General features: G+C 42.1%; 1 protein-coding gene across 1 annotated transcript in view; it reads left to right on the forward strand.

The window, feature by feature from the left end:
• LOC106612832 (KH domain-containing, RNA-binding, signal transduction-associated protein 2) overlaps positions 1–24456 on the forward strand; it is a 122042-nt gene extending 97586 nt beyond the window's left edge. The window contains exons 5-9 of the mRNA XM_014214393.2: positions 4548–4678; positions 9177–9351; positions 18587–18669; positions 21146–21204; positions 23505–24456. Of these exons, the coding sequence (XP_014069868.1) occupies positions 4548–4678; positions 9177–9351; positions 18587–18669; positions 21146–21204; positions 23505–23599 (543 nt within the window). The 3' untranslated portion in view covers positions 23600–24456. The remainder of the gene's footprint in view (positions 1–4547; positions 4679–9176; positions 9352–18586; positions 18670–21145; positions 21205–23504) is intronic.
• The last annotated feature ends 348 nt before the right edge of the window (positions 24457–24804 follow it).

The raw sequence follows: 24804 nt of genomic DNA on the forward strand, positions 1-24804 counted from the left end.
GTCCAGCTTGGAGAAGATGGTAGTCCCCTGGAGAGGTTCGAAAGCCGAGGATAGGAGTGGTAGGGGGTAACGATTCTTGATCGTTATGTCATTAAGACCCCAGTATTCAATGCACGGACGTAGGGTCTTGTCCTTCTTTTCCACAAAGAAAAACCCTGTGCTGGCAGGGGATGCAGAAGGATGGATGCCTCCAGCAGCCAGAGTCCTCAATATATGGTCTCCGGGCCGGATAGAGAATTTAGCCGACCACGAGGCGGTGTGGTGCCTGGGAGAAGGTCAATAGCACAATCGTTGGGACAATGCGGGGGAATAAAAGTAGCCCGTGCCTTACTGAAGACCACCAGGAGGTCATGGTACTCTGCAGGAACGGCAGAGAAATCCGAGGCTTTACTTAAGACCTGAGGAGGACGTCTCGGGGAAGGCTGCGCCGAAATGGGAATGACAGAACGGACTCCAACCCATGGTTGAACTCGTGGTCCAGTCAATAATGGGGTTGTGTTTTTGGAGCCAAGAAAATCCCAAAACAGGAACACTAGGGGAATCAATGAGGAGAAGCTGTATTGACTCACTGTGATTTCCTGAAACCCGCAGATTAACAGGAACAGCGCAGTGGGTAACTCTTCCAATGGAGCCGCAGTCCAGTGCTCTAGCGTCCACGGGAACAGAGAGGGGTTGAGTGGGGATACCTAATTCAGAAACTAGGGTAGCATCCATAAAATTCTCATCCGCCCCAGAGTCAATGAGCGCCCGGAGAGACTTAGACTGGTCTCCCCACAGCAGTATCACAAGAAAAGGAGTGCGGGTGATGAGAATTGGATAATTCCCAGTCTGGCTCACCAGAGTACTTGTACCTACTAAAGATATAGGTCTCTTAACAGGGAAGCTGGCTATATTATATCCCGCAGCCCCACAGTACAGACAACAGTTGGAGCTCAGCCTACGGGAATGTTCCCTAGGCGATAATCCAGCTCTGAACAGTTGCATAGGCTCAGGAGTAACCGACTCACCCGATGATTCTCGAGGGAACTCGGGTGGCTTCGGCTCTTCTTGGAAATGCACACTTTGGGGACTTCCTGATTCCTTCGGAGGTGAGCAAGCAGCAGCGGATGAACAAATGTTCCCGAGACCTGACCTCCTCCCACTCCGGCGTTCTCGTAGGTGACAATCAATCAAATCAAATCACATTTTATTAGTCACATGGCCGAATACAAGAGGTGTAGACCTTGAGAGTGAAGTGAAATGCTTACTTACGAGCTCCTAACCATTAGTGAAGTTTCAAAAAAATATGGATAAGAATAAGAGATAAAAGTAACAAGTAATTAAAGAGCAGCAGTAAAAAAAAAATAACAATATATACAGGGGGGTGCCGGTACAGAGTCAAGTGCGGGGGCACCGGTTAGTTGAGGTAGTATGTACATGTAGGTAGAATTATTAAAGTGACTATGCATAGATGACAACAGAGAGTGGCAGTGGTGTGGAGAGGGGGGGGGGGAGCAATGCAAATAGTCTGGGTAGCCATTTCACTAGATGTTTAGGATTCTTATGGCTTGGGGGTAGAAGCTGTTTAGAAGCCTCTTGGACCTAGACTTGGCACTCCGGTACCGCTTGCCATGCGGAAGCAGAGAGAACAGTCTATGACTAGGGTGGCTGGAGTCTTTGACAATTTTTAGAGCCTTCCTCTGACACCGCCTGGTATAGAGGTCCTGGATGGCAGGAAGCTTGGCCCCAGTGATGTACTGGGCCATTCACACTATCCTTTGTAGTGCCTTGCAGTCGGAGGCCGAGCAGTTGCCATACCAGGCAGTGATGCAACCAGTCAGGATGCTCTCGATGGTGCAGCTGTAGAACGTGTTGAGGATCTGAGGACCCATGCAAAATCTTTTCAGTCTCCTGAGGGGGAATAGGTTTTGTCGTACCCGCTTCATAACTGTCTGGGTGTGCTTGGACCATGTTAGTTTGTTGGTGATGTGGACACCAAGGAACTTAAAGCTCTCAACCTGCTCCATTGCAGCCCCGTCGATGAGAATGGGGGCATGCTCGGTCCTCTTTTTCCTGTAGTCCACAATCATCTCCTTTGTCTTGATCACATTGAGGGAGAGGTTGTTGTCCTGGCACCACACGGACTAATCGGAACGGCGATGAGGGAATCAAGGTCCAATAGTCCAATGGCAACTCCAAGCTGCGAGCTCGTCTTTTATTTCCTCCGACAGTCCATGAAGGAAGGTATCGAACAGAGCCTCCAGATTCCAGGCACTCTCGGCGGCCAATGTGCGAAAATCTACTGCGTAGTCTGCCACACTACGGGAGTTCTGATGTACCTTCAGTAGTTTTCGGGCCGCCTCTCTCCCGGGCACCGGAAAATCAAATACCTTCCTCACCTCCGCCATGAAATCGTCCAGGTTATGGCAAACGGCAGATTGTTGCTCCCAAACAGCTGTCGCCCAGGAGAGCACCCTTCCGGACATTAGCGTAATTAGATACGTTATCTTCGATCGATCCGAAAGGAACGAAGATGGCTATAGCTCAAAAATGAGGGAGCACTGGGAAAGAAACGCCCGGCAGGTTCCAGGATTGCCTGCATATCGCTCCGGAGGAGGTAAGCTGCATTCTCGGGGAGCCAAGGTAGGCTGAACAAACCCACCACTAGTAGGGAAGTTACTGAGTGGCTTGGAGGTCTCAGATGTGCCGTGCTGCCTGTGAGCTAATTCACGGAATTGCTCCGTTAACGCCTTGAACCCCTCCATCAGGTTCTGAAGTAGCTCCTCCTGTCTCTTAATGGTAGCTCCCTGCAGGGAGACAGCGTGACGGAGCTGGTCCAAGTCTGCTGGGTCAGTCATGGCCAGTTCGTACTATAACGACACAAGGCGAGACCCAGATGCAGACACAGGAGGCAGATGGTTTGAGCTCTGATATTTATTATAGTCCAAGGGGTAGGCAAAAGGCAGGTCGGGGACAGGCAAGAGTTCATAACCAGGTCAGAGTCCAAAACGGTACAGGGCGGTTAAACTAAGTAGAGGCTGAGTGCTGTCCACAATGCCATCTCTCATATTTGTTTTAGCCTAGCTGTCTTTGCAAACAGGACAAGGATAAGTGGTTGGAGGAAATGAGACCTGTTTATCTGTCTAAGCCTGTTGACAAGATAATAAAATATGTTTCATCCACTTTGTTATCTAGCCTGTGATTCAGATCCTATTCATGTTCAATGACTGACTGAGAGAAACATTGACGAATCAAGAGGCAGCAATGCAATATTTTTTATTTTATATTTAACTTGGCAAGTCGGTTAAGAACAAATTCTTATTTACAATGATGGCCTAGGAACAGTGGGTTAACTGCCTCGTTCAGGGGCAGAACGACAGATTTTTACCTTGTCAGCTCGGTTACTGGCCCAACGCTCTAACCACTAAGCTACCTGCCGCCCAATATTCACACACAAGAACAATATAATAGCTTCTTTCAATATGGCCTCCAATGCCCTCCCAACCCACTCTTAGTGCAAATGAGGACAAATATTATAAGTTGTTTCCCCTGGTTTCTCACGTGACCCTCTGAAAGCCCCACAGAGTTTTGAAACTCAGAGGCTGAGTGTCTAATAACATCGTTTTTTTTACCCATTCAGCCCTTTTAGATCTGTGGCCTACTTGAGGGAGGACGGACAGAAGCTGGACATGATGTAGCTATACAAGGCCATGGACCTTGAATGACTTATGGTGCAGATAAATGCATTTATAAAGCATTAGCTATATGTTTATGCCTTACAGTAAAGAAAGTGTTATCACATTTTCACTCTGTTTTCCTCTGTGTTTGTGTGTGTTTTGGATTGCTGTCTGACGTTATCTTTTGAGACACTATTAATGCTGAGATTTTAATTTATGTCCTTGAATTTCCCCTCATCTATTTCAATGTTCTAAAATGTTCTAACAACTCTCAGTAGACTGAGACTTGTTCTCCTAAATAAAACAGAGTGATGGCCTCTATTAAAAAGAGGAGGATCCCATCAACATTCCTAATATTAAGCACATTGCTTATCTTTACAACAAGAGTATAGTCTACCTGGCTGGCATGAAAATAAACCACGAGAAACGCAACCTCCATTCGCTATTTAAGTACATAGATGACATGTATTTTTCCCCCGTCCCTGTTTCGTGACAGGTCTAAATCAAAACAAATTTCACACAGATATTATTTAGTATATGTAAAGACAAGATTACATCAAGAATAGTGTGATGGTTGACCATATTAGCCTATCACTTGTGAATTAAATATTATCACTTGTGAATGATGCCCAGTTTAAGGCAAGAAACAATGCCTTTTTTTGGTGACTTTTGTTTTAACTCTCAGTAGACTGAGACTTGGTCCCCTAAACTACTCTGACCAGAACATTCTCTAAATGAATATTCAGTGTTAAACTAAATCATGCATTTCCTGTGAATATCCTCTGAATTTTTATTTGGGAGAACTTTGTTGAGGTTTCGAGCATCGGTTGCGTTCGGATGACAAATCTTCTCTTTTATTTATTTTGAGGCCTGTTGTATTCTTTCCCACAGGACTACAATGATGAGATCAGACAGGAGCAGCTGAGGGAGCTCTCCTACTTGAACGGAGGATCAGAGGACACCAACAGAGGGAGGACAGTAAGGGGGCGGGGCTTACGGCTGGCTTCCACGACAACCGCACGGTATGTATTTGCAAAGACCAGCCATGTTGATTATGATCTGCTTGCGTTTCCATCCCAAATCATTACTGGTTATTGAGTGTGTGTGTGTGTGTGTGTGTGTGTGTGTGTGTGTGTGTGTGTGTGTGTGTGTGTGTGTGTGTGTGTGCGTGCGTGCGTGCGTGCGTGCGTGCGCATTTGTGTGGTCTTGTTTTGCATCTGTGTGAACTTTAACTCAACGATCACAATCAAAATGTAATCTTGGCTTTATTGCTTTTAATACTCACACCGCGTTTGATGAATGATTCATATTTACTTTCAAGCACATATTGTTAATTATTCATCATGTAACATATGAATCATTTATATATTTAATATCTCAGATGACATGACATACCTCAATAATTCATATTTCATACAATCTTCACCGGCCATGGCCATGTCTTCAGTGTGACAGTCCCTGAAGGATTTTGAGTGTACGGTGACAGCTTGCACTATACTACCTCAGGTGGTAATGGACGTAAACACGCCCGTGTTCTCATGTGATTCCGATTCTGCTCATTTAGAATCACCACCACGTTCCTCCCCTGATTTGCTCCTTATGCTGCGCTGATAAGCTATTACTGTAAATCTCCATGAGAAATATGCACCGGTAATGTGGCCGTAATGCTCCTTGGAGTCTTTGTATTTTCGGATCATAATTGACTGCTAGCTTTAGTGAAGGTTCAGCAGTGCCAGAAGACTGTGTATCTCGGCCTCCTCCATCTTGCTAGTGTTAAAACGTCTGGATGTTCTCCAAATATAGACAGCTTTATGACCTTAAATCCACCCTGCACTCCCTGTGGTGCTCCTCTGGCTCTTCTAGGCAGTAAAATCTCAGGACCGAAGACAGCATCCCAGCATCCGCCTCCCAACACCCTAATTTCAGCGCAGACACACCAGGGTCCGGGCCCATTTGCCTTTTGATCTGTGACTATTGGTGCGAGTTGTGTGCACAGTCAAATAACTGTCAATGCACCCTGAAAAGTATAGCCTCCTTCACTGGGATAAACACAGTGGGTCCCGGATCATTTCTCTGCCAGCCTAGCAAACCAAAATTGGTTCTGTGTTCTGTGAAAGATCCCAGAACATTTGTTAGGTTGCGGAAAATATTTTCATAACACAAAACCTGTCCAGTTGTGCTGATGATTATACAATGTTTGCATAAATATCCGCCTGACGTTGCAAGAATATTCCCAGAACACATTCAGTCTGTTCTTTAAAGGTTATCAGAATGTTTCATTCAGTTGGAGGAAAAGTCTGGTGGGACATTCTGGGGACATTCCCAAAACACAAAAACCATCCAGTTGTGCAGATGATTATACACTGCTCAAAAAAATAAAGGGAACACTAAAATAACACATCCTAGATCTGAATGAATGAAATAATCTTATTAAATACTTTTTTCTTTACATAGTTGAATGTGCTGACAACAAAATCACACAAAAATAATCAATGGAAATCCAATGTATCAACCCATGGAGGTCTGGATTTGGAGTCACACTCAAAATTAAAGTGGAAAACCACACTACAGGCTGATCCAACTTTGATGTAATGTCCTTAAAACAAGTCAAAATGAGGCTCAGTAGTGTGTGTGGCCTCCACGTGCCTGTATGACCTCCCTACAACGCCTGGGCATGCTCCTGATGAGGTGGCGGATGGTCTCCTGAGGGATCTCCTCCCAGACCTGGACTAAAGCATCCGCCAACTCCTGGACAGTCTGTGGTGCAACATGGCGTTGGTGGATGGAGCGAGACATGATGTCCCAGATGTGCTCAATTGGATTCAGGTCTGGGGAACGGGCGGGCCAGTCCATAGCATCAATGCCTTCCTCTTGCAGGAACTGCTGACACACTCCAGCCACATGAGGTCTAGCATTGTCTTGCATTAGGAGGAACCCAGGGCCAACCGCACCAGCATATGGTCTCACAAGGGGTCTGAGGATCTCATCTCGGTACCTAATGGCAGTCAGGCTACCTCTGGCGAGCACATGGAGGGCTGTGCGCCCCCCCCCCCCCCCCAAAGAAATGCCACCCCACACCATGACTGACCCACCGCCAAACCGGTCATGCTGGAGGATGTTGCAGGCAGCAGAACGTTCTCCACAGCGTCTCCAGACTGTCACGTCTGTCACATGTGCTCAGTGTGAACCTGCTTTCATCTGTGAAGAGCACAGGGCGCCAGTGGCGAATTTGCCAATCTTGGTGTTCTCTGGCAAATGCCAAACGTCCTGCACGATGTTGGGCTGTAAGCACAACCCCCACCTGTGGACGTCGGGCCCTCATACCACCCTCATGGAGTCTGTTTCTGACCGTTTGAGCAGACACATGCACATTTGTGGCCTGCTGGAGGTAATTTTTCAGGGCTCTGGCAGTGCTCCTCCTGCTCCTCCTTGCACAAAGGCGGAGGTAGCGGTCCTGCTGCTGGGTTGTTGACCTCCTACGGCCTCCTCCACGTCTCCTGATGTACTACCTGAGCCACTTGTGTGGGTTGTAGACTCCGTCTCATGCTACCACTAGAGTAAAAGCACCGCCAGCATTCAAAAGTGACCAAAACATCAGCCAGGAAGCATAGGAACTGAGAAGTGGTCTGTGGTTACCACCTGCAGAACCACTCCTTTATTGGGGGTGTCTTGCTAATTGCCTATAATTTCCACCTGTTGTCTATTCCATTTGCACAACAGCATGTGAAATTTATTGTCAATCAGTGTTGGTTCCTAAGTGGACAGTTTGATTTCACAGAAGTGTGATTGACTTGGAGTTACATTGTTTTGTTTAAGTGTTCCCTTTATTTTTTTGAGCAGTATATAATGTTTATTTTAGTGTGCAAAAAACATTCACCTGATAGGTTCTTTCAAATTTTGTTCAACATTTACTTAGGTTTTGGGAACATTGTGGGGATATGTCAAAAGATAGGTTCCCAAAACAATAAAACTGTCCTGTTGTGCTGACATTCAGATAATGTATGTATCAGGGTGCACAAAACATTCCTTTGATGTTGCAAGAATATTGACAGAACAGCCGTCCTGAGTTCTTTAAAGGTTCCCAGAACATTTCATTAGGTTGTGGGAACAGTGTGGGTACATTACAAGAGATAGGTTCCCAAAGCACAAAATCTGTCTAGTTGTGATGACATTCTTACAATGTTTGTATCAGGGTGCACAAAACATTCCTTCAATGTTCTTAGAATGTTATTCCTATTTGCCCAGAATGATACAAATTTGTTTTGAACAGGGTTCTTTCATGTGTTAGTGTTACCTTACTGTTGAGGAAGTTAGTTGCACAGCAGTCCATGTAAAAAAATATATGGCAAATCACATGAAAATGTCTTGTTCATTTATTCCTGTAATGTTTCCTCTGAACCACTTCTATTGCTCCCACATTTTGTTTTGGCAGTATGTTCTAAGAACATTACCGGAATATTATGTTATTACATTCCCTGGCAACCTAATGAGAACCTTAGGGGAATATTCTGTGGTAGTTTTTACAGACGTTGTGAACAACATTTTAGTGAATGTTGGGTGAACATTCCAAGGATATTTAATTTCAATTTTAGGGGGAGTAGTTAAAAACATTATTTTAATGTTTGTGGGACGTTATCATCCTAATGTTACCAAACCCTAACTATGACTTAATGGGAATGTTAGCTAATGTTCCCGGAATGTATGCCGGAACGCCTGCTTGAGGATTCTCTACAAATGTAGGTAGAGCTGATTCTCCAGGTCATTGGAATAACAGTGCAGCGTCTGAATGAATAGCTTGTCTGGGAGAAAAGCGATATGATACCTGTTCTGCTTCAAACATCATTATGACTAAATCTGTCTGAGGAGAAAAGGTTATGCTTATCTTCCACTTGACAACACTCAAGCTTGTGACTGAGGCAGTCTGTATAATACTGTATCTGCATACATTAGAAACAAGTGTTGAGGTCAGCATTTGCTGCTTTGGTATTCTGATTGATGAATTTCCATTCCATTGTTGCACATAGTTGTTTGAAATCAGGAGAGGACCATTTCATTTCCACACTGGACATTTTTGAGATGCCATCAATACCCATAGTGGTGGTTTCTGGTCTACAAATGTAGGATCTTAATTTGAGCCAGTTTGCTACAGCGGGGAAATAATCCTAAAGCAACAGGAAATGTGAATTATTATGTGGATTATAATTAATGGAAATTTGTGTAAGGGCTGATACATCTTTCGTAAGGGAAAATCAAGTCTGACATTTTTAAGTGGAAGTTATAAACTTCATAAGCCATTTTAAACCTCAAATACACTACAAGTTTTAAGTTTCCTGCATTGCAATAGGGTGATCATATTAAGATCCTACATCGGTATTTTGCTCAACATATTCGTAGTACACTACACATGTGCTTTTTGAATATACTTATTTCACAAGGGACAATGTCAATGTTCAAGATCGCCAGACTACGTAATATCATGTTATGATCTAATCTCTCATTGATGTTTTGTTTTTTAAACAGGGGACGGGGAGGCAGAGGGGCAGTTGCACCCAGAGGAACAGCGGGTACACGGAGTGCACTGCCACAAGCCACATTAGCGAGAGGAGTACCCGCTCCCAGGGCAAGGGGAACACCAGGGAACCCCGGATACAGACCCCCACTGTTGCCCGTCACACACGAATCATACGACGACTACGTAAGTCTGACCCACTTTTCCCCACTTGTAAATGTTGATGTTGAATACAGTGCATTCGGAAAGTGTTCTGACCCCTTGACTTTTTCCACATTCTATTACGTTACAGCCTTATTCTAAAATGTATTAAATAGTTTTTTCCCCTTATCAGTCTACACAAAATACCTCATAATGACATATTGCCACTAGACTAAATGGAAAATATTTAATTTATAAGACATGATGATAAAGAGTACATAGGCCTACAGATAAAGAACAATTCACAATTTTAGATTTAAAAAAAATCCCTCAGATTTCGGGGACATTCAAAGTCATGTTAAAAGAGATGAACAAAGTGAACATTCAATTGTAACCTAATGAAAAAAGCTATATTTTCACTAGTCAATTTCCACCGAGCTTTCCCGCTATTCAAAGTCTCTGTGTGTGCTGGCAATTGGAAGATTGGCCTGTCTGCATGGGGAAATGCACAAGCACAGTCTCATTACCAAAGCCGAATTGAGTTCTGAGCGAGAGCCTGTGTATTTCTTGAGAGGCAAAAAGCTGGACATTTTTCTCCACAGTAATTGGGGGTTTGGAGTGAAGGTGGGAGCACAGACAGATACCAGGGGATTAAAGAATGAAGGAGTTTGTCCAGAACATTTTTTCCCCTCTTATTTTCCCCCCACGAATCTCACCTTGCTCTATCCTCTACTCCAGTACTCATTTTTCTCTCAGAGTGTTTTTCCCAGAGCGTAGGCAGACCTCTCTCTCTCTAAGGTCAAGGTATTTTTTCCCACTGGAGTGTACAGGATGCTGTGATGCCTTAGCGACTGTTCTCTGTCCTCAACCATTACCTCCTCCTTGATGGGGGTGCAGAAAATGGTCATGGTCAAGATAATTCAACAAAAAGTATTTTAGTCCCTGACATAACTTTATCCCTAACTTTCATTTTGTCATATCCATGTTCATACTCATATAAAGCCACACAAGAGCCCAAAGCAGAATTTAAATAGTGTTGAGGCAACAAAAGAGACATGCGAGTATCTTAGTAGACTAAAGCTTCAAAAAGGTGTTTTTTCCTGTCGCTACTTTCCTCTATTTGTCATTGTGAAGACATACTGTATATGCTGAATACTGAATATGCACTGAGTGTACAAAACAATATGAACCTTCCTAATATTGAGTTGCATCCCTTTTTGCCCTCAGAACAACCTAAATTTGTCGGGGCATGGACTCTACAAGGTGTCGAAAGCGTTCCACAGGGATGCTGGCCCATGTTGACTCCAAAGCTTCCCACAGTTTTGGCTGGATGTCCTTTGGGTGGTGGACCATTGTTGATACACACAGGAAACTGTTGAGTGTAAAAGACTCAGCAGCATTGCAGTTCTTGACACACTCAAACCAGTGCGTCTGACACCTACTACCATACCCCATTCAAAGGCACTTCAATATTTTGTCTTGCCCTTATTTAACCTCTCCTCCCCTTCATCTACACTGATTGAATTGGATTTAACAGGTGACATCAATAAGGGATCATAGCTTTCACCTGGATTCAGCTGGTCAGTCTATGTCATGAAGTACACACTTCTCGTGGTGTAATAGGAATTTCTCCAGAGGAAGCTATGGCCTCTGTCAGGTTGTCAGTCTCCCTCATAAAACTGATACAATGACCATAATCACACCTGTTACGCATAGTATTGATTCACAGCTGAGAGAGAGAGAGAGAGAGAGAGAGAGAGAGAGAGAGAGAGAGAGAGAGAGAGAGAGAGAGAGAGAGAGGAACCTTGAAATTCTCTATATTTTGAAACATTATATACAGTGTAAAAGGAAGTGAAAGCACAGACATTACCTCGTTGTTGAGCTTGGTATTTTTGTATTTGAGTGCTTTTCTAGATCTCGAAATGTCATTGATCTGCCTATGAATTGTTGTTTTTGTATCCCGTAGATTTACCTAGCTTATGCCGTAACATAATATGGAAAAACATCATGTTGCATGGCTTTACCTCTTCTTTTGTTTAAACAAACCAACGTATTGAAATCCAGGTAATCATAGCTCTTCCGTGGATCAGCACAGCTCAAGCCGGTTTATTTTCCTGCTTTCACTGTCACCCACTCCCACTTTAAGCCAAACAACAATTCACAACAAAAAAAAAACTCAATGGATCCTGCGATTTTGTGAATTGACTCACTTCAGAGGAAATGTAGTGGTTTTCTGTTTCATCAAGCTAATTTACTGGCTTGCCAACTATGGCAGAACTGACTGTCAATATCGGGTGTTTGAGAGGCGAAGTCAGGTGCAGGAGAGAGGCGAAATGTAACCAAGCGCACTTTATTATAGTTCCAAAACACGAGAGCACTACATAAATCAAAATGCGCTCAAAACCACGGAACATAACCAAAGTAAAGCACGTAAATCAAACACCACGAAAAACATGAAAGAATTACACACAAAACATGATGGGAAACAGAGGGTTAAATACAAGTAGATTGATTGGGGAAATGATAACCAGGTGTGTATGGAAACAAGACAAGACAAATGGATAATAGATAAATGGAGCGGCGATGGCTAGAAAGCCGGTGACGTCGATCGCTGAACGAACAAGGAGAGGAGCCGACTTCGGCGGAAGTCTTGACACTGGCAGTGGCAGAACTGAATTATTTCTAAACTGTATCACAAAAGTTTTCGGTAGCTGTTGTGATTGGGATTCCATGATTTGGGCTTGACAATAGATGTCTAGACCAGACTGAACAGAAGACGTGTTACAATTATGCATATCAAGGAACAATTGTCTTTTAAATAGAATGAATCGTAGAATTACTAGTAACCACAGACCACTTCTCAGTTCCTATGCTTCCTGGCTGATGTTTTGGTCACTTTTGAATGCTGGCGGTGCTTTCACTCTAGTGGTAGCATGAGACGGAGTCTACAACCCACACAAGTGGCTCAGGTAGTGCAGCTCATCCAGGATGGCACATCAATGCGAGCTGTGGCAAGAAGGTTTGCTGTGTCTGTCAGCGTAGTGTCCAGAGCATGGAGGCGCTACCAGGAGACAGGCCAGTACATCAGGAGACGTGGAGGAGGCCGTAGGAGGGCAACAACCCAGCAGCAGGACCGCTACCTCCGCCTTTGTGCAAGAAGGAGCAGGAGGAGCACTGCCAGAGCCCTGCAAAATGACCTCCAGCAGGCCACAAATGTGCATGTGTCTGCTCAAACGGTCAGAAACAGACTCCATGAGGGTGGTATGAGGGCCCGACGTCCACAGGTGGGGGTTGTGCTTACAGCCCAACACCGTGCAGGATGTTTGGCATTTGCCAGAGAACACCAAGATTGGCAAATTCGCCACTGGCGCCCTGTGCTCTTCACAGATGAAAGCAGGTTCACACTGAGCACATGTGACAGACGTGACAGTCTGGAGACGCCGTGGAGAACGTTCTGCTGCCTGCAACATCCTCCAGCATGACCGGTTTGGCGGTGGCATTTCTTTGGGGGGGGGGGGAACGCAGCCCTCCATGTGCTCGCCAGAGGTAGCCTGACTGACATTAGGTACCGAGATGAGATCCTCAGACCCCTTGTGAGACCATATGCTGGTGCGGTTGGCCCTGGGTTCCTCCTAATGCAAGACAATGCTAGACCTCATGTGGCTGGAGTGTGTCAGCAGTTCCTGCAAGAGGAAGGCATTGATGCTATGGACTGGCCCGCCCGTTCCCCAGAGCTGAATACAATTGAGCAGATCTGGGACATCATGTCTCGCTCCATCCACCAACGCCACGTTGCGCCACAGACTGTCCAGGAGTTGGCGGATGCTTTAGTCCAGGTCTGGGAGGAGATCCCTCAGGAGACCATCCCCCACCTCATCAGGAGCATGCCCAGGCGTTGTAGGGAGGTCATACAGGCACGTGGAGGCCACACACACTACTGAGCCTCATTTTGACTTGTTTTAAGGACATTACATCAAAGTTGGATCAGCCTGTAGTGTGGTTTTCCACTTTAATTTTGAGTGGGACTCCAAATCCAGACCTCCATGGGTTGATAAATTGGATTTCCATTGATTATTTTTGCGTGATTTTGTTGTCAGCACATTCAACTATGTAAAGAAAAAAGTATTTAATAACATTATTTCATTCATTCAGATCTAGGATGTGTTATTTTAGTGTTCCCTTTATTTTTTGGAGCAGTGTACTAACCGTGTACAAAGGAAGGGAAAAGAGACTAGGGACTACAAGAACTTACACACAACTTACACAGACCCACATCAGTTCCAGACATCACAAGATCTAGAGCAGACCTCTTGAGACCCAGATCCAGACCAGACCTGGGTTCAAATACATGCCTTAATACATGAGGACCAAACACACCTGGGTTCAAATACATGCCTTAATACATGAGGACCAAACACACCTGGGTTCAAATACATGCCTTAATACACGGGGACCAAACACACCTGTGTTCAAATGCATGGCGTATTTAAATATTTGTATTTGAAAATACATGCCAATACTTTCCAAATGTATTTCCAAATACATTCCATATTCAACGATTGTATTTTTCAAACCAAAATAGTCCAAATACTTACTTCAAAATGTGTGTGAAAGTAATTGAAATATTTAAAACAGTATTTGAACCCAGGTCTGATCTAGACCTAAACTAAGCTCAACACTCTTGTCCAAGATCATTGGCCAAGATCCAAACCAGATTCATGTGTGCTTGATAAGTTTAAGGCCAATACTAAATCGCATACTCTGTCTCTGATGGCAGACCACAAACAATACACATGAAAAAAGTAAATGAAAGAATGTGTATTGTATTTCTTAGTGTTAAATCTGAACACACCAACTCTACAGAGGCAACGCAGAGAAGGCCATAATGTGATTAAATGCAGGGCTTGGTGAGGCTTTGAAAAAAATATATATTTATCCCCGAACAGAATAGATATAATAGCCCAACGTCACACTGTGGAAATGGAACACTTTTCTCTATGTGATCTCCAAAGATACGTGAAATTCTAATAGTTGAATCAATGTGTGTATTTCTCAAATGTGGTGTCAGATAAAATATTGATGTAGCTCTTTCACGCACCCTATATTTTATGCTCACTATTCTACATATGGGAAAAAGCTTGCATTCTAGGAACAACATGCATGATAAAATGGAACAAAATTGCTTTTCTTGGGCTACCTTTAAGGATGGCATGCACGTCTGGAGTAATTGCTTTTTAACAATAGGCTTGGTTACACTGCTGAGTTCCCATTTGTGAACTAATTATGGAAATGGAATTCTCCATGCACAACTCCCCTGTTTAATAAAACACATGTAAGAGACACACCTCAAATAGATTGTTTAATCATTTCATACTCTGACTCAGAAGTAGGCGGAATACCCAAAAGCCTTGGTATCAGTTGCAATCCAAGGGATTCCTGACAGCCTTAGAAGAGGAGGAAAGCTACAAAATACATTTGGCAAATACAACATATTCTTATTTCTCTATGAGACCAGTTAGGACCATAACCCTATTTGGTCATGAGAACAGTGCTCTCCAAGGTCTTCACTATTTGGATTTGTATGTTTATTATGTTACTTTATATTACTCATTTGATTCAAATAGAAGGAAAACTCCCAGACTGAATAACAGCTTGAGAAGTACTCCCTTTTTGTGGACTCTTTTTATGTCTCTCACAGGCTGCAATAAATGGGAAATGCATAAAGCGGAGTGTGTCGCTTGAATATGCATAGAAGTAAAATCAAATCCGTTCAGCCACAAAAACTGGATTGAAGCAGAAAGACAAAGGAACCCACCACTCATTTACTCTCCTTTCTCATTTTCGGGGCTCTGCATTCAGAGGCAGCCCTGTGTGCAGATCAGTCACTGTCATGGGATATACAGGTTGTCAATTGATAATGAAGCATAGAGCTGACGGCCTTTAACTCCTTATACGCTCCTCGCTGTCCTAATTACAGTGAGCCAGGACTCTCCAGCCCGTGTGTTAACACTTGATTTATTTCCTCCTTGCTTGTTCAATAGCACCAGCGTTAATTGGTTTTTCAAATGAGTGTTGAAATATAAGGATCACGCTTCATTAACTAGAGGGCCTGGCCGACCGCAGCACCTGTTATGCATTGCGTCTTGCAAAAGCATGTAAAGTTCAGCGAGGTGAAAATCCAGGGCTCTGTAAACAAGCATGATATTGATATAGTGATACTGTAGCAAGACAGTAGCCAATCAAAAGCTGATAGACCACATCTCGTCTTTGACATCCAACGTAGTTAGGAACAGTTCACAGATCAGGTCACATTTTCATTTTTAATGTTTTTTTCCCATTGAAAAACGTCAACAACAGTCGTTCAGACTAGCTGTCATGGTAGTGGAAATAGGAAAGCAGTACATTTATTATACGTAATGAGTGAAAGTAATCTGTCACCAAATATTTATTTTTATTTTTAGGACATGTAGGGATAATTACATTCAATTTTGTTACAACGCAAGTACATGATAACCTTGAAATTGAAGCAATATGTAATTGCAGAATTGTCCTATATTGACATGATCCTGGCCGTCTCTCCCCTGACTGTTTTACATGTCAGCGGCAAACAGTGCCGAGGCGATGTGGAGCGTTCTGTCAGCTGGGAATGCTAACAAAACGGTCAGTTAATGAGATAGGTAGGCCTCTGACCCTGTCATTATGGAAAAATACTCAGAGAGAGGAAGTGAAATTAGATCCCCTGAACAACTTAATCCCTGACATAATCCCTAACTTCAATTTAGTCAAATCCATGTTCATACTCATATAAAGCCACACAAGAGCCCAAAGCAGAATTTAAATAGTCTTGAGCCAACAAAAGAGACAGGCGAGTATCTTAGTAGACTAAAGCTTCATTTGACAACTTTTCCCGTGTCTTTTTTTATTGAACATTTTTATTTTATTTTTTTATTTAACCTTTATTTAACCAGGAAAGGCTCATTGAGATTTAAAATCTCTTTTTCAAGAGCGTCCTGGCCAAGATAGGCAGCGCCAAGTCATTACAAAAATTAGACAAACAACATGAAAAACTACAAGTAATCTAGTAAAAACCATAGAATTCACAAGAGTATAACAAAATCAAAAACAGCAAATTAAAAACATTGACAAGTCAGGGAATCAGTCTCAAGATCATTCATCAGTGATTTAAAAATACCAATCGGGACAAGTTCTTCCAGTTTAAAAGTATTTTGTAAGGCATTCCAAGACGATGGCGCAGAGTACATAAAAGCCCTTTTACCAAATTCAGTTCAGACATTTGGAACAGTTAGCAAGATAAAGTCCCTCGAACGAAGAGAGTACCCACCATATTTCTGAACAATAAAAATGCCCAAATAAAAAATACTCTACTTTATGTAGAGAAGCTACTGTAGCATGCGTTATTAAAATAGAGAATGTTATTTCATATTTATTCCAAGTAGCTGTGAGGGAAGGGAATTATTAAAGTCACATGAAGACTATCTGTCATAAGGCAGTTGATGAGTATTCTCGCATGAAAGTCTTGGCAGAAGTGGTTTTCATAGCAATAGAGCAATCCATGTAGTTGGATAATATTCATATCTTTGGAGAGGATTATTGCAGGGTTATTATTGTAGCACCAAACCCTTGTATTTTCTGGTAGGTTATTAAAACAGTCAGATGATGATCATGACTTTCTATGATTAAACTTCTTCACAGCTAAGGTGTTCTGAGGCGAACCGTCACCAGTTCCTTTATACTGACAGTGACATCGGCATTTACTGTGAATGCAAAGATTCTATGTATACTAGTTCACTTCATTTATTTACTCCTGGCTTGTTCAATAGCATCAGCAGGGCTCCTGATTGGGGCAGTGGTCTAAGGCACTGCATCTCAGTGCAAGAGGCGAACTACAGTCCCTGGTTCGAATCCAGGCTGAATCACATCCGGCTGTGATTGGGAGTCCCATAGGGCGGCGCACAATTGGCCCAGTGTCACCGGTGTAGGCCGTCATTGTAAATAAGAATTTGTTCTTAACTGACTTGCCTAGTTAAATAACAAAAAGATCCCAACTTTGATGGATATTGAAGCTATTAATCAAAAGAAAGATAAAACAATTTGACTGCAATGGCAGACATTTTTTGTGTGAGTATAAGGATGAGAAGACCCCAGGAGATTACAGAATGATGATGATTGACAGAAATTATACACTTTGAAAACCAACCAAAATGCTTAAAATAAGCAAGATCCAATGATTAGAAAGTGGCTTCACCTTCAGAAATGTGACAGAGGAGATAGCAGGGCCAGAAATAAACATGGCAGTGACAGCAGAGAGGATTAAACAGCAGTAGCACACTTTGAAAAGAGTAGCTCAGCCTGGAGCCTGGGTCTGCTACAACAGCCTTGTCATAATATGAACACTGACTGTCTGCAGCCTCTGTGCAGCCAGGCTCATTAAAGGAAGATATACTGTATGCCTATTTTCCTGTCTTCTCCAGTGTCTGGGAAGACATTACGGTAAACATGATCATATAAGTATTATAACTAAAAATACAAAGACCGTCGCTGAAACAATCGCTCTCTGGGTATTGTGGGTGTTTTAGACAGTGAAGTCTGGGGAAAGTGTTTCGCAATCATGACTCAAGGATAGCAAGTGTTGTTTCTACAACTACAGAAATAGAAAAACTGAGTACAGACTGTATTGTAGTATGGACTTTAACTAAATAGTAATGAAGCGAATAGCAGTACATTTCTCCTTTTATATGCTTTCCCCATTCCTTGGATACAAAATAGTGTACAGTCCACAATAATTAGATCATGTACAACCGGATTGATATACTTTGTTGTCAGACCTTAGAGTATCATGTTTATACAGTATATATGTATTTAACTACATTATTATTGTGTACTTCATTGAGGAGCGGCAGGTTTATATTGAAGTTACTTTTTTCTCTGTGTTGATCATTACAACAGTCACAAAACAAGAGTAAAGGCCGTATTAGTGTTGGCTAAAGGTCAGAGGTGAACAGAGTGTCTGATACACCCTGCTAGCAAGACAGCTTCCCTGCAAACCCTAATCAATAGTCCGTGTTAGACATGATTTAGTCTTGTCACCCCTCCCATTCAGGGACTATATGTGTAACAGAGATCTTTCGCCCATGGAATTAAGCATTGATTTTTTAATGTCCCAACCCTAAACAATTAAGACTCATGCTAGGTTTGAAACAGAGCTGCTTTTACTTTGGCAGAGGTTTCTTATGCAGCATGCTTTTTCTTTGACCTGCAGGGCTATGATGATGGATATGACGGTGAATATGATGACCAGAGTTATGATGCCTATGAGGAGAACTACAGCAATCAGTCAAAGAGGTGAGTTAGCTAAAAGAAGGCAAGGTTAAGGACCCATCCTTAAGCGTTCCTCTTTTTGCAAGGTAAACGTAATTTTGATCAAGTATGAATATTGTTTGCATACATATGCACATAATTGTGAGACCATTCTCCATTCTCGTTTGTTTAGAACATTGCCAATTTCTCAGTCTTTGTCTTCCTCCCCAATATAGATTTTTGTTCTTAACTGCAGTATTTGCAATATTACTGTGAAACAACTTCTCCTAAGGGCACTTTGTCTTATTCAAAAGGTTTTTAGTGAAGTTTGACCGTTTCAGATTAGCCCGTTTGCACTTTTTAACTTATTGCATAGTAATAGAGTTATACCTGTGTTTCCTTTATATATTTTGTATATACAATATTCTGTACTTCACACATCACTTCAAATTAAATATACAGTATAAATCATTAATAGGGATTCAAAAACTAACACAATGTACAATATATTCAATGAGAGGATTTTTTTTTTTTTTACTATTTCGATTCCATCTGTAAATATTGGACTAACATAATCAGTATTAAGGCTCCATATTCCCCCCTTCTAAATAACCGTACCGTTTGTATTAGACAGTCAATCAGGACGGCAGGTAATCTAAAACAATTTTGTAATACTGAATCATGAATCGGCATTGCAGCATTGTTCACGGTGAAAATGCCAACAGAGAGTGGCGTAGTTGGTTGTGGTGTTACAATGATGAATCATCCTCTGAGTGCTCCAGAGTGGCGCAGCGGTCTACGGCAACTGCATTGCAGTGCTAGAGGCGTCACTACAGACCCTAGTTCGATCCCGGGCTGTATCACAACCGACCGTGATCGGGAGTCTCATAGGGCGGCGCACAATTGGCCCAGCGTTGTCCTGGTTAGGGGAGAGTTTGACCGGGGTAGGCCGTCATTGTAAATAAGAATTTGTTCTTAACTGACTTGCCTAGTTAAATAAAGGTTAAAAATAAAATACAAAATGTATATACAGTTGAAGTTGGAAGTTTACATACACCTTAGCCAAATACATTTAAAATGAGTTCTTCACAATTCCTGACATTTAATCCTAGTAACAATTCCTCCTGACAGTGCTGGTGTAACTGAGTCAGGTTTGTAGGCCTCCTTGCTCGCACACACTTTTTCAGTTCTGCCCACAAATTTTCTATAGGATTGAGGTCAGGGCTTTGTGAAGGCCACTCCAATACCTTGACTTTGTTGTCCTTAAGCCATTTTGCCACAACTTTGGAAGTATGCTTGGGGTCATGTCCATTTGAAAGACCCATTTGCGACCAAGCTTTAACATCCTGACTGATGTCTTGAGATGTTGCTTCAAAATATCCACACATTTTTCCTACCTCATGATGCCATCTATTATGTGAAGTGCACCAGTCCCTCCTGCAGCAAAGCACCCCCACAACATGATGCTGCCACCCCCGTGCTTCACGGTTGGGATGGTGTTCTTCGGCTTGCAAGCCTCCCCCTTTTTCCTCCAAACATAACGACGGTCATTATGGCCAAACAGTTCCCTATTTGTTTGTTTCATCAGACCAGAGGACATTTCTCCAAAAAGTACGATCTTTGTCCCCATGTGCACTTTTGTCTGGCGGTTTTGGAGCAGTGGCTTCTTCCTTGCTGAGTGGCCTTTCAGGTTATGTCGATATAGGACTCGTTTTACTGTGGATATAGATACTTTTGTACCTGTTTCCTCCAGCATCTTCACAAAGTCCTTTGCTGTTGTTCTGGGATTGATTTGTACTTTTCGCACCAAAGTACGTTCATCTCTAGGAGACAGAACGCGTCTCCTTCCTGAGCGGTATGACGGCTGCGTGGTCCCATGGTGTTTATACTTGCGTACTATTGTTTGTACGGATGAACGTGGTACCTTCAGGCGTTTGGAAATTGCTCCCAAGAATGAACCAGACTTGTGGAGGTCTACAATTTTTTGTCTGAGGTCTTGGCTGATTTCTTTTGATTTTCCCGTGATGTCAAGCAAAGAGGCACTGAGTTTGAAGGTAGGCCTTGAAATACATCCCCAGGTACACCTCCAATTGACACAAATGATGTCAATTAGCCTATCAGAACCTTCTAAAGCCATGACATAATTTTCTGGAATTTTCCAAGCTGTTTAAAGGCACAGTCAACTTAGTGTATGTAAACTTCTGACCTACTGGAATTGTGATACAGTGAATTATAAGTGAAATAATCTCTGTAAACAATTGTTGGAAAAATTACTTGTGTCATGCACAAAGTAGATGTCCTAACCGACTTGACAAAACTATAGTTTGTTAACAAGAAATTTGTGGAGTGGTTGAAAAATGAGTTTTAATGACTTTAGTGTATGTAAACTACCGACTTCAACTGTATACTGTGCTGCATTAGTGAGAGGCCCAAAGCCCTTTGTAAAGAGCTTGACTAATGGAAGGTATTACGCTACTCTTTGTCTCAACATTGTTTTTTAATAACCTTTTTTATTTTTCAGCATTTCTGAATATTACGAATATGGCCATGGAACCAATGACGAAGCCTACAACAATTACGGTAAAAGCATAGCGCATTTACTTATTTTATTTACACTATTCCGAAGCCCTGAAATGAAGGCCACAATCCGACTCTTAATGGACAATATCCCTGTGTTATTGCCAATGCTTGAATATTCATGAGAGTTCTTTAAAACCAAGGCTATCATGGCCTCAAGCCACCTCCATTATAAAACCTCAATGGCTTCTCCTTCCTTTAAATGGGACTACCTGCTAGGCTTTGATGCGACAGTCATGGCTCCCAGCTCTCACTGGACAATACTGGCAGCTCCTCCATCACGATCCATGGAGGAGGTCATGTTTCACAGCTGAGAGATAAAGAAAGATGCCCCATAGTTTTGGCCTAGGCCTGGTCATTCAGGAAAGTTGGCATTTATTGTCACGAATCTTGCCCTGGAATCTTGCCCTGGAGGGGTCACTAGCTTGCACAGCTACAAAGTCATAAAATCTGATTTTAAACCTAACCCTAACGTTAACCACACTGCTAACCCTAATGCCTAGCCCTAACCTTAAATAAAATTAAAAATATCATGAATTTTTACAATATAGACAATTTTGACTTTGCAGCTGGCCCATCTAGCGGAAATCACTCAGTTCTCCCTCGAGGGCCAGATTCATGACTAAGGTCAACCTGCGTCATTCAGGTCCAAGGATCAGCTTCTGTATGCATTGCCCATCATACCCTTTGGCTAGCAAGCTAGCGACAGACCAGGATTTGATTAGAGATGCAGCACAGCACAATGTGCGCCAGTGAAGGCCCAGAGGCCTGACTGATGCCTATTGAAAAGGTGGAGGTGGATGTTCCGCCAGCGTTCTGCCTTTTGAACATGTGCCCTCATTGTGGATTAGATTGGATACCAGATCAGGGATGCTTCTGCTCTTGGCTCTTAGCCCTCTGCTCTCCACTGAAGCTGATTTCCAGTGTAGGTCTGCAACATCACGGTCATTCATTTTCAGCACGATGAAGTGTGGACGCAACAAAAACCAATGATTTGATTTTCTGCTCCATAAACACTTTGCGACATAGAACCAGAGCTCTGCACAGTGAAGGAATTTGTTCTTTATGTAATTTGACTCAAAAAATGAGCTCCAGCCACCCAAGCCATAGACTGTTCCCTCTGCTTCCGAACGACAAGCGGTACTGGTGCATCAAGTCTGACACCAACAAGCACCTGAACAGCTTCTATCCCCAAGCTATAAGACTGCTAACAAAATGGCTGAGTTGACCCTTTTATTTTATTAAATTTTTTTCACTGTCTCTATGCACACTCACAGGACTCTACACACACACGTACGCACGCACGCACACACTATCTTATGTTATTTTTAGCTCTACATTGATATTGATTACTGTATTGTTGGGTTTAGAATTTGCAAGAAAGGCATTTCATTGTACTTGTGCACATGACATTAAAACTTGAAACTTGAAACTGCAGCCTGAATGAGCCAGAGCTCAGTTTTGGGCCGACAGAGGACAGAACGCTCATGTAATTAATTTACTGTGCTGAGAGCAGTAGCCCCTGTGGTACCTGCAGCAGAAAACAAGGACCTGAGAATACTCTCATGGACATGCATGCCCTTGTTAAGAAGGATTAATGCCCAAGATATGACAAGGATTTTCTATTTTTTGAATAGCCTGTATTAATGTAACCCTTTTGCAGCTCCCCCAGCAGCTATAGTCCCATCCCATGTGACAACAAGTTACATGGTATTGCCTTATACACATAATAGTATCATGTGATGCAGTATTGCCCATAGAAATAGAATGACTTGGTCTTATAACTTGGTATGACATGTGGATGAGGGCTAACAGGAGTGGCTAGGGACACACTACTTTGTATTGTAAATTCTGTAAAGTTCACAGAGCGTTGATCCCCAGCACATATTATGAATGAAGCTTATTGATCATTAAATTAGGGTGACATTGCATACTCAACCATTGAAGTGGAAAGAACAGCGAGTGTGAAGCAAAAGCAAGTCTGTGAAGGGAATCATTGAATTGGTCATTGACCAAGACCAATTTCTACAGGGAAAATTTATTTGCTGCTTTATTACCCACCTATAGATAAACTTTGGCAAACAAAAATTTGTCACAATTAGACATGTACACAGGTAGTAGTAAACAAAACATAAGCATTGCTTAGACAGGTTGAATTGAACTCAAAGTTTAGTTTGTCTTTGACTTATTATAGTTTGTCTTTGGTCTACCACAGAATATTACAGTAGTTCCTTACTTTGAACTTGATATGAGTTAGTATCTTACTACAGTATATAATGTTGTCTGAACTCTACCTCTTGCAGAAGAGGAGTGGACTACAACCCGTCCATCACTCAAAGCCCCAGCAGCAAGGATCTCACGTGTGGGCTACAGAGAACATCCCTATGGTAGATATTGAAGGGGCTCCACATCTGTGACCTCTGACATAAGACAACCATATGATTGTTTAATTTCCTCCCAGAAATGTTCGATTTTTTTAGAACATGGACTCTTTTTTTAGAACAATTAGTAGAGAAAACAAAAGAAAGACATTTGTGTTTCAATAAACATTGGAATGTTGTTCTTGGTTGTCAATGATTGTCTGTCCCTCGAAAAATAAAAGCATGAAGTTGTCACAGAACTTGATGCTTCTTGATAGCCCTTAGGGAAATTTGATTTCAGGATGAAAATGGGTTGCTACTATTGAGTAAAGTTAACTTAGGTGATAACTTATTTTTTTCTATATTTGTTATGATGTTAGATTTTGATCTTGTAAAACTATTTAAATATTTTTCGTGTTGGGTTGAAAGCAATCAGCTATGTATGTAGCTTACTACAAGTGCTCTGTTCTGTGTTTAACTTGTATTTGTAAATAAAACATATATTAAAATAACATAAAGCACCATGTGTAAGCTTCTCTAAATAGGTGGCCATAAATTGGTAAATTTGTTTTGCCATAATTTGTTAATAAAGCTGAAACTTTTTGGTAAAACAGAAACATTTGAAGTACTTGTTTCTAGCACTAAATGCCTGCTTGGTTTCAGGTCATTGCTAAAATGTTTTTTGATACAGAAAGTCAAAAAAAATTATGAATTTTCGAGACTTGTCTTTCATAATTGTTGTGTAGATAACATGCAGTAACACGATAAAGAATCTTTTGTTAAATACTTTCAAAGTAAGAGCCAAATTGTTCATTGAATCTTGGTTAGTCATTTTAAATGTATAACATGTTAATGGAAAGCAACTGTTTAGACTAATAAATGGATTTTTAAGCTATTCTCTAAGTTTGACCTTATTAAACACAAATTCTGATTGACTTGTTTGCACTAGCATGTCTCTGAGAATGATATGGCGATAAAAGAGGTAAGAAAGTCCCCCTATACTACCATAATATTGTCTAAATGCCTTCAAGCTTTTGAACTTGGCTCGTATACAGTTCTCGACAAACAGAATGTGCATATTGTAGACATTCACACTCTTATGCCATCACTGAGTGAATGAATGGGATGGACTTAGATTGCTGTGTCTTTTATCAGCAACCCATCAGTGTCTCTGCTGTCTTTCTCTTTTCCATTTTTCTTATTCAACCTTAGAAAGCTGCTGTAATTTCCAGTGCTTTTATAT

This window comes from Salmo salar, chromosome ssa01, assembly GCF_905237065.1.
Source record: "Salmo salar chromosome ssa01, Ssal_v3.1, whole genome shotgun sequence".
NCBI classification, from domain to species: Eukaryota; Metazoa; Chordata; class Actinopteri; order Salmoniformes; family Salmonidae; genus Salmo; species Salmo salar.